The 11,065-nt window shown below is 36.7% G+C and overlaps 1 protein-coding gene and 1 long non-coding RNA gene across 3 annotated transcripts; one reads left to right on the top strand and one right to left on the bottom strand.

Annotated features, from left to right (window-relative positions):
• Positions 1 to 4,795: 4,795 nt before the first annotated feature.
• LOC127427432 (uncharacterized) lies at positions 4,796 to 10,090 on the top strand. Of its 2 annotated transcripts, XR_007894938.1 has the most exons (5): positions 4,796 to 6,461; positions 7,431 to 8,197; positions 8,283 to 8,522; positions 8,709 to 8,819; positions 8,944 to 10,090. It is a non-coding gene; the product is annotated as an uncharacterized LOC127427432 (long non-coding RNA). The 2 variants fall into 2 exon arrangements; XR_007894937.1 differs by having other exon boundaries at positions 8,709 to 10,090.
• LOC127427421 (piggyBac transposable element-derived protein 4-like) lies at positions 6,867 to 8,125 on the bottom strand. The gene is made up of 2 exons (XM_051675028.1): positions 7,948 to 8,125; positions 6,867 to 7,738 (listed from the first exon to the last, which is right to left on the bottom strand). Exons 1-2 carry the CDS (start codon positions 8,123 to 8,125, stop codon positions 7,434 to 7,436), a joined length of 483 nt encoding a protein of 160 aa, XP_051530988.1. The 3' UTR covers positions 6,867 to 7,433.
• Positions 10,091 to 11,065: the final 975 nt, after the last annotated feature.

Genomic DNA, 11,065 nt, shown 5'->3' with positions numbered 1-11,065 from the left:
GCACGAGTCTTACTCTGGTACACCTTTGGGTAATGTAGCCCGCAATCATCTTCCTCCACATATTCAAAAGTAGTCTGCTATGGCTACTGTTTGGTCCTCAAATGTTCTTATCTTAGGAAAAACTAGAGTTTGGTTTTCAGAATTTAAAATGCATCCTTCCCCAGTTGTATTAAAGCATCATGGGTCTTTGTGTCTTTTGCAAATGTTGCTTCTTTTATTGTACAATTTTGGGGGACTAATATCCTCGTTGTTTTATTTTTCTAATCACCTCCCTCCTTGCGCAATGGTTAAAACCATGCACATCTGAAATTAGAATAGTAAGGAGTGCTGTTGGAGCAGTCATGTGTCCTTCATGTGATCGCCATATACCATTTACATCTCTGCTGGCTGTTACACATTTATACAGTTTCTGTTCCACCTTCTCTCTTTCAGCTGGTCATCCTGACCCAACTTGCTTCGATGATGGCAACAGCATGACTATTTCATTTTATATGCATAAAGCACACTGTAATCACCTTATTTTCACATATTTTATATTAACTAACAATCATTACTTTCTGCATTAATTTGATTAGTATATTAAATGATTTTCCTTAATACAGTCATTGGATACACGCATTCTTGCAAGAAGGGAAATATGTGCACGCCCACATACATTAGTTTCATCTCATTTCTAGCACTAATTAACACATGGGTCATCTGCCTCCTTCAGGCAGGTACCAGGTAGAGCCTGGCTTTGTTCTAATTAAAAACATTAGATCATCCCTTTAGTATCAATACACAATTTTTTCTGGGTCATACACAGAAAGGGTCATTCACAGAAAGGTTATAATTCTCCCTAGAGGAGGTAAACTGCCACAGGTGTTCATTATCTTAAAACTCCCTACTCATTCGCTTATCACATACATCCCATCTCCTCCTGTTTCCCAAGGTCTCTTACTGTCTGTATCACATCAACTAATTTTCCCTTGACACAGAAAGGCCTTACACAGAGAGAAACTGCAAGCTAAGCTGTTTTCCATAGTTTCAGACTGCATCAGAGTAAATCAGAGTATTAAATCAATAAAAGAATGATTAAATATGTAACATATCATTCATCTCCTCATACATATCTTCATTGGAGGAGTCAATTTCCTCCCAATTTGGTCTTTCTGTCCATCCAGGGTAATTTACATTGTATCGCATTGGACCATTCACATTGATCAGTGTCATCTGCTTCGTTGTTGCTTGGATGAAGAATGATTTGATCAATGGTAACACACAACAGAATATTATTCCTCTCAGAAGAATTGTTGTTTAAATCATTATACCAATTTTAGCAACCATGCACTCCATTTCTTCAACGATTCCATTTAGATTGTTATAAACAAACAAGACAAGCAATCTTAATCTTTAGTCACCACCAAGTTTTCTTCTTTTTTCCATTCTTCATTACTATTAAAAGTAATGTTCAATAGTTCAATAAAAGCATAATTAAAAGTAATAAATCATCTTCCAATCTTACCATCACACAAGCATTCCCAGATTTGTTTCATACTTCTTCAATAAGTCAGACACTCCTTTGTCTGCAATGGTTCTCAAAACTTTACCCCTAAAACCAATCTATAAATAATCTTCTACACAGGGTATGATCCCCTGATGGCACAGTGACAGAATGCTTGGTATTTAACACTGATAAGTTGTTTTAGTAAAGCAGTTATTATAATGCAGTCGGGTTGACTGGAACTCACAATTTTCGGGCAGGTCTCTTCTAGACCTCCCTTTTGATGCTTCTGACCTAAGAGCATTCATCCACTTCCTTAAACCCATATCAAACCTTCTTGGGCAGGTTTCCAGAGCGGTGATGCCCTGCCTTAGGTTGCCCCCCTTTTTTGCTATTGGAGAGTCTTACCCATCATTGGGTCATCACCTCTTGCCACTGGTCTCGATACCGCTCAGTCCTATTAGCCAATCCTTAATAATTTGGTATCAGTAAACAGATATTTTCTTTTGTTTCAGGGAGTATCACCTGAGAACTGTCACAGCCAATGGAACCATCTACAACTGCTTAAATATGGAGACAATTCAAAACATTTTTAAATTCTCAAAACATCATTCAAAATTCAACAATCTATTAAAATTGTCCAAATTAAAGGTAAAAGTAAGAATGCTAAAATTGAACTCATCTACAAATCACTAATTTCCATTCAGGTTGTATTTCTGCTACTTTAGCAAACATCACAAGAGACCATATATCATGGTGGGGATTAACATCAAAACAAAACAAAATAAAGGGTAGCCTCTGTCAAGCTTCTAGGAATCTTAATTTAAAAACATAATCTTAATTCAATAATAGTCTAGATTGTTTTGAACCTACATTAAGTGTGTCAGATCAACTTTCAACTGAATCTCTTGTCTTTAGTATAAACCCTTAACTTTAGATTAACTTTAGTTTTCTTTAGATTAGAAAACAAAACAACCCAGAGATGTGCCTTTAGCACACTTCAAAATCTTTCAAGCAGACACTTATCAAACTTAGCCTGAGAGTGAGAGAGAGTAGGGCGGGGGAGAAATTAGGAAAATGTCATAAAACATTGTTATGACATTCCACTTCCTCACGCTTTTTCTAATCTCATTACAGCTATTCCTTCTTTTTTCATTTTAGTATCTCACAATAATATATTTAAGTTATTCTTCAACAGTGAAAAGAGTAATAATAACTCTCTTATGTTTACTTTCTCCCTTTCCTTACTCTCTCAGGAGAAGGAACTTCCATTCTATTTAATAAAATAACATAAATCAAGTTTTTAAACTAACAGAAAAGTAAGTAAAAGTTTAAACAGAATAAAGTAGTAAAGAGGCATAATGGAAATTCAAACAAATCTCTTTTCTTGTGTTTTAAAAAAAAATTGATCAGTAAGATACACTACGTACTTTTAATTTCTCATGTCTCTTATTTTTTTATTTCCTAATGTTTCAGCATTATTTAACAATAAGATTTTTCAGTTATTATTCTTATCAGCATTCCCTGACATATTATTCAGTTAAACAGCAGAACCAAAATTCACAGTGCAGAAACTGTATGCCTCTAAGGTGATACTTTCATGGATTAACTATGGCAAATAGAAATAGTAGTAATAGAAAAAGACACTCAGTCCTTCTTTGTAGCACCCACTAACCTTTTTTTTTTTTTTTTTTTTTTAAAGTGAGGGTACTCTCTGGAAAATTTGGGGGAGTAACCAATCCAATAGGTAACTCAAGTTTGAAATATTTACAAATTAATAAATCAGTGGTTAGCTGCTGGATTTAAATTTAGACCCTCAGAACAATTTAGACATGGGTATTGAACTCATGGATGGCAGCCTGGAAAATCATAAATCCAGTTTGTGGTATAAGACTGAAATCAACTTATCCAGAAATGTTTTTATCCACATTAGAAATGGTAAATCAGTAATGATTACCAGCAGTAATGAGAGCGGGAATACCAATCAGATAATAGCCCACATCATTTTCAGTCTTCTTTTTCTCCAGATTTCCTCCTGCAGTATTAGCAGCTTCAATAAATCATCTGGCCCAGCCATCTGCAATGGTGAGAGACTAGTTCCAGAATGAGTTAGTGAAACAACATAAACATAATGATGACAAAAGAAGGGTAAAACATTGTTATTATCAAAGACACACACAGAATAGACACATGAATATGAAGTTATTAACATTCATAATTGTGGAAGTTATGATGTTCAATTTAATCTTAATGTTTCTTCATGGGTTTCACCCACCACTAATGGGCATTATCTGCCACCAGTGAGCATTATTAATAATATTTACAATCAAATACATCAAAGATATTTCTCAATTCTTAAAATCAGAACTTCTAGCATGAATAACATTTTCCATTTTCTGCATTTTCAAAAGAAGAAATCTTCTATTTTATTAGATATCAGAGCATCTGAGCAAAACTGTTTACAATGTTTGCTTAGTTCTGCCTCCTTATTGGAGGTTGGGACTTTATTTTCCATTTTATCTGGCATGATTGGTTACAGATGAAACCCAAGGAAAAAGCATCACAATGTTGGCAAGGCTGCCACACATAAAAATCAGAAAACCAGGTATTAAGAGCACAGCTTCAACGGATTGGAACTGCAGAGAACATGAAATGATCCAAATCATTCTTAAATTTATTTTCCTTTAATTTTAGTCTCAAAGGCAGCTTCTCAGTGTACCCTTGATCAACCAATGCCTACACTGTGTATATAGAAAATAAAAATAAAATAAAATGTAATATAAATAAATAAATATCTAAACTAAAATAATCTGCTATCTATCTTTTCTAAATTTGGGGCACCCCTGTCTGAGTGGAGACACCAAAAGAGATGAGTTTTCCCATTCAGAACATTGTCTCACTCTGAGCTGCAACTCACATGTAAATTTGTTCTCCAGACATACTCAAACACATACTCAAAACAAATAATCATGGGTTCTTACATTTAAATATCAAGACTTTACAGTGTTTAAATTAATATTGTTGAAAATTGTATTCTCTCATAAACTGGACCAGACAGAATGTAAAACAGACACATGAATGTGAAGTTTTCACATTTAAAATTTGCTTCTCATACTCAAATTACAAAATAGAATTTGGTTTTGGAAACATTTTTTCTTATTAGTCAGTTTCACCTTTTTTATTTTCCTCTTTTCCATTTCTTTGAGATTTTATCAATCAATTCTTTACACAGTGGATTTCTAGATGTTAGTATTTCCACTGGAGTGTTTGCCAAATTATACCTTATTGTAATGTAACAACACTTATCTTCAATACAACTTTTGTTTAAAATCCAATTATTTAGTTGACTTTAAAGTAATACACTGGACTCAAAACTTTATTTGTTTGTCCAGATAATATGATACAAATTTTAACTCTATGCACAGATATACCAATTGCTCTTTCACAGTTCAGTTAATCTTATATTACACTTCCTTCATGGTATGAAAAGAACAGCCCAAGGCTGAATCTTGTCCAGTCAGCTAAGAGTTAACTTTTTGCTTTCATTCACACTTTTACAAACAATTGAACTTCACAGTCACTTGACACACACATTCAGACACAGATTCAAACATTCTCACAAACACAGAAACTTTCACACTTTTTACAAACACAAGGCCTTTATAAACACCTCCTTTCACTCTCCTTCTCTCAGCCACACACTCTCAATCCTGTACTCATTTACTCCCACTGTGGAAGAGAGAAACAGGTGCTTTTTCTTAACTTTAATTTAGTTTCTTTATTAATAATTGTGTTTCTTTATCTGGATCACACCAACTACAATTTGGATGATGTCCAAATAGTCAGCAAAGCCAACATCTTTGAACGTTTTTAGTTCTTGGAATGATTTTTCTAACTTCTTTCACACTTATTTTGTCATTCGTTTTACATTTATCAAACACAGAGCCTAATACACCTGTTTCTTTATATCACAGCACACTCAAATGTATACTCACACATACAACACAATACAGCACAGTCAGTATAAGCGCATAACCCAGCCAACATAAACATGGCACAGTTTAAGCCAGCAGCACATATAAACCAACCATCAAATTGTGGGCTCATCATCTCTCAGCCAGCTCAAGGGCCACTGTTCAAAAACAGGCTCCCTATCTTCACAGGTGTCAATACAGAAAGCGGTATTCATAGGATTTTCCACACAACCCATTTCTGGGTGAATTTTCCACACAAACCACTTCTGGGTGAACATTCTTGCATGATCTGTCAATGCCAGACCTCTCAGCAGTGGTACTTTGAGATGCAGTGCCAACCATCAAATTCTGGGCTCACTACCTCTCAGCCAGTTCAAGGGCCTCTGTCCAGTGCAGGCTCCCTCTCCTCACTGGGGCACCACTGAGAGCTGCATCCACAGAATTTTGCATGCTTCAACTTATTTACAATACTTTTTTACATTTGCATGCACAGTGTTTGAAATCTGGAACCCAATTCTCTATTTTATCCACTTAATAATTTAATTAAGTTCGAGACTGGAGAGGCTCTTTGATTTATCACTACCAGGTCTAACTTACAACAGACTACACAAAACACCTTTTAACCCTTTCGCATGTAAATTGTAAATGATTTAACTGACCCCCCCAGCGTGAATTTTTTTCGGCGGTTATTATACAGCGTATCAAATTTTAAACTCCAGTATGATGCATCAAGCTTGTCACGTGACACTGGGCAGCCACATGATGGTTCACAGCTGACTCGTCTCGCTTGGAGCTGGCGGACAGGGTGTAGGTAAGCAATGCAAGTCGCATTTCCCTTTTTTTCTTCACTTTAAAACCTTCCTAATTGGTTCAAAACATGTATAAACTATAATAAATGTTTTAACTAATGGATTATATTGACATTTATTTATTTTATTTTCTGTGGCTTTGAATTTCGCTCCCACTTGCAACTTTTCCGTCAAAGCGTTTCAGGACTGCTACTGGTGAGTACATTTGAAGTCTTTTTCGATTATTATGTTTATGATCTGTATTTATCGTAGTTTGTTGTAGTTTACGTAATGGCTCGTGCTGTTCACTGCTTATGTAATGTTGTGGGCATATTGCACATATCTAATGTTTTATCATTTTCACTTTCATCAAATGGTATTGTGTGAGGTATAGTCTATATTCTAATGCTATTATTGGGAATGGGTTGCAATTGAAAGTAGAATGATATGCAATTCATCAGCAATATACTCTAATGCATAGGCAAAATGCTCTAAATAGACATTTTACTAAATTGAGTTATGACTGACGGATCTCTTGGATTATTATCTGTCTTGTGTCAGATGGTTTTGGCTCAACTGTGCTCATATTCCAACAGCCAGTTGGCTGGGCAATTTAAAAAAAAAAGTTTGAGCCATTTTTGTTTCTGTGTTGGCATAGTTACTATGTTTGACATTTGTAATGCAGTATAGTCACACCATTTCCTTTCATCACCATTAGATGCTCAAATGTGTTAGAGTATATATGGAATATAGAGAAATAGCCACAAGATGTCAAAAAACATGTATCTTTGCTCTGTGAGAGACAAGAGATAAGTTCAGTATTAGCATTATTCTAAAAATTTGATTTTATTTAATTGTATCTATTGATCTATGCTTTTCATATGCATTTGTTTATAGATAATATATTTTTAAAATAAATATCAATATAATGAATAACAATATAAATATTTTAATAAATACAAGCAACATAACCATAACAGCTACTAAAAAGCATTCATTACATTCAATAACATTGCATTTGTGGTAAACAAAAGCCAGCAATGCACACATTTTATAGATAATAAACCAATTATAAGGAAAAAATACACAATTTACAATAAATAACAATGGAAATATAACAATAACTAATACAAATTTCATAACAATTACAACTATTAATTAAAATTTGCTTATTTTATTTCACAGTTCTCAGTAATGCTTCAGAGTGTGGTACTCAAAACATGGGGCAACACACAAGGGAGTGTTGCATGGCACACACATGAATTTGCTGAGGCGCCTCTGCTTTGTCCTGCGAGTGCTGGATAGGCAGACCTTGCAGTGCCGCCTGGTCCTGCTGCCCTGGGAAGCTGTCTGAGGGACTTCGGAGGGGAAATGCCTAGCTGTCAGACGCAAGACAGGATGGCCTGCTTTGGATGGACACCGAGGTGTGCTGTGCTCTTCCAGCAGTCCTCTCATCATGTTCATCCTGAATTGCAGGGATGTGATGACTTTTCCTATTGATAGCAGAGCACATGGGTGGGAAGTGAGGAGGAGTGTGGAATATGACAGCATGGTCATTGTTGTTTTTTGTTAATTTTCGTTTTTAAGTTGAAATGTATTCATTTAGTTTACATTAAAAAATTATTAAAATGATTAAACTATTTATTTGTTTATTTATATGTAAATTATATGTTGTCCTAAGTCTGATGTTCAAATTTCTCACCTGTAAGTTGGCGGTGGATAATGTGGCTGTTCAGTACTGCAGTGTCAAGGAGGTGAAAGAAGACTTTCTTGTACCATTTGGTGGTTTTTCTGGTACAGTCAAAAAAGCCTTTCATCATGTCAGCCTTGTCCACTGCCCCCATCTTTTTGTTATATTCAAGCACACAGAGAGGCTTCATCTTTCTTTCTTTGATGATATAATCGACTTTTCCGGTGGCTGAAATGGTGGATGGATGGACCGTGGTAAGAAGGTGAACATCCCTCTTGTCATGCCATTTCACTACCAGTTGTGTTCCATTTTCTTTAAATTCAACCTGGCCCTTTGTAATTTTGCAGGTGAATGTTGGCATTCCCTTCCTGTTGGCTCAAACAGTCCCACAAGCTCCTGTGTCCAGAGACAGGAGGTTCTGGAACAGTGTGGAACTACTGTACCAGTTGTCCACGAACAGGATGTGACCCTTTTTCAAGTATGGGGCCAGTAATGTCATGACAACAGACCCAGAGATTCCAAGGCCTTCATAGTGCTGGATGTCGGTAGTGGATCCTGTGTATATGATCATGTCCTGCATGTAACCGGTGAGCACATCACATAACAAAAAATGTGACCCCAAATCTGTGGCGTTTAGTTGGTATGAACTGGCGAAATGCCAACCTACCCTTGAATTTTATCAACGACTCATCGACACACAGATCCCTGTAGGGCACAAAGATGTGACGAAAGGATGATGTGAAAGCAGTGAATATGTTTCTGATTTTTTGCAGGGGGTCGCTGATGTTTGCCATCGCATTGTTGGAGAAGTGTATGCAGCAGAGGAGAAGAAGGAAACGGTCCTGGGAAAACAAAGTCCCGAAAGATGGTGTCAGGAGCATGGGGTCTGTACTCCAATAATCACGAAGTGAATTTTTTTTTCACAATTCCCATTAGGAGCACTGCCACCAGGAATGTGTACGTGAGCATTTGTTGGAACCCACTTTACAATCTTCCCTTTCGCTTCAGGTGGTGTTGTCTCCTGCAGCTCTGAGGCATAGCGGTTTGTTTCCTTAACAATCCTCAATTAGTTCTTCAGTAAGGAACATCTTAAAACATTGGACTTCACTGGGTGATTCTGGAGGGTTTTGCACACCACACGTCCAGTCATCAAAAGTAACTCCAGGTACAGGAGGGGTAAAATTACTGGTAGAACTCCAGCAGGAAGAGCTTACCTCCTCCACCTCCCTTGGTGTTGTGTGTGCAGGTGTAGGAGCAGTGGCTGAGGCTTATTCATCCTCAGCATCAAGGGCTTGGAGGTTGGGGGGCATCTCCTGATCTGTGTCACTTCCCTCATTGTCAAAATCTCCCTCCTCATCAGAATTAAAAAATATTTCTCTGATCTTCTCATCCGTAAATTGTTTTCTTTTTAAAGACATATTTTTTAGTGGCAATTGTATAAATAAAACTGTAAATAAATCAAATTAACTCAAGTTGTGTGTGTAAAATAGATGGCGAGCTCCGATGCGAGTTTCATGTGAATAAAACATCGCATTTGAAATGTGATTGTTTTTCTCACTGTTGTCATAGACATGAGTGTGTAGATATGCACTAGAAAATTGTATTCTAATACTTCTGTTTATTTTAATACAATAAACATAACATGTGGTTGAAAAGACTGTTCGAGCAGCTGTTTTAGACGTAAATGACAAGTGTTTCGCCAGTCACTTTCTATAGCAATGGCAGCTATACAGCAATGCGAAAGCAGATTTGGTGAGTTTATTATCTACTTTTGCTGCTGTTATACACAGTATGTGGATATGGACAGTGAACTTATATGGTCAGTATTGTGTTTGTTTGTTTGAATGCATGTAACATAAAATAAAAATTTCCTGTGGTAGAAAAGACTGTTGGGGCGTGCTTCGCCAGTCTCTTTCTGTGTAGCAGCTAAACAGTACGACAGCTGATATGGTGAGTTTCAGTTAGTTTTGCATGGTTATACACTGTGTGGATTGAGCAGTAAATTTGTAGTCTTCTGTGTTAGTTTGAATGCCTGTAACATAAAATAAACATGTGGTTGAAAAGATTGTTCAAGCAGCTTTTTTAGGCATGTAAATGGCATTGCTTAGCCAATCCCCCTCTGTAGCAGCAGATAAACAGCAGGAAAGCAGATTTGAATTTTAAAATTTGCCAGTTGATGACATCAGACATGAACGTTCTAATCAAACTGGTGTGATGGTACTCCCCAGGGACCACCCCGGAATGATCAAACCAGTGTGATGGTACTTGCGAAAGGGTTAAGCAAAATCGCATACCTAAATTTTTTGGCGGCAGTGAATTTGTGTAGTCCGTGCCAGCAAACCCGCAGCAGTGCTCTCTTGGCCCCTTTTCCAGCCCCACGTTGGGCGCCAATGTTATGTTGTGGAGTATCGAAGACTCTTTTTCTCTCTCAGTAAGAAAACTCTCGAAGTCAGGGGTTCCAGATGTCAAAGGTTAGACTTTATTGAGCAAAACAACAAAGCCGAGATGCCAGCTGTATCATCTGATCCTCTCATTCAAAGCTTACTTGTTTATACACTTCTGTTATAACACATTACCTCAAAAGCACACCCCTCCTTTTATCTTAACCAGTAAGCATGCTTCTCCACTCTCCTTGTTCGCCACCATTATTTCACAGACTCTCTGACTTCTTTTTAATGTGGAATTCTGGCAGTTAGTCTATTTTTAAAAATAACATTTAAATTCATTTATGAAAGTATACAATAACTTTGACTATTGGCTGTGGTAATCTTTAACTATTGACTGTGCCAATCAGTGCTTTGAAGAGTACTCTCTCCCTAGTACTTTTCTGTAATGGCTGAGTGCCCAGATTTATCTCAGCAAGGTCACGAAGACCTTACAGTCTCATCCTTATTTTTCTGGATTAAAATAATGCTCAAACTATTCTATACAAGCACTTTTCTATGTTTGATATACAAAAATATACTATAATATATAAAATTATACTATAGTTGCGGCCAATCTTGGACATGAGAGTGCTGAACTGAGCCCTGCACAGACTCCCGTTCAAGATGCTGACTCAGAAGCGCATTCTGTCATGCATCCAGCATCAAGACTGGTTTGCGGCGGTAGACCTGAAGGACGCGTACTT

The sequence above is a fragment of the Myxocyprinus asiaticus genome, chromosome 36 (assembly GCF_019703515.2).
Source record: "Myxocyprinus asiaticus isolate MX2 ecotype Aquarium Trade chromosome 36, UBuf_Myxa_2, whole genome shotgun sequence".
In the NCBI taxonomy this organism is placed as follows: Eukaryota; Metazoa; Chordata; class Actinopteri; order Cypriniformes; family Catostomidae; genus Myxocyprinus; species Myxocyprinus asiaticus.
The sequence above is the reverse complement of the archived record's forward strand: the minus strand, read 5'-3'. Positions and strand labels throughout refer to the sequence as shown.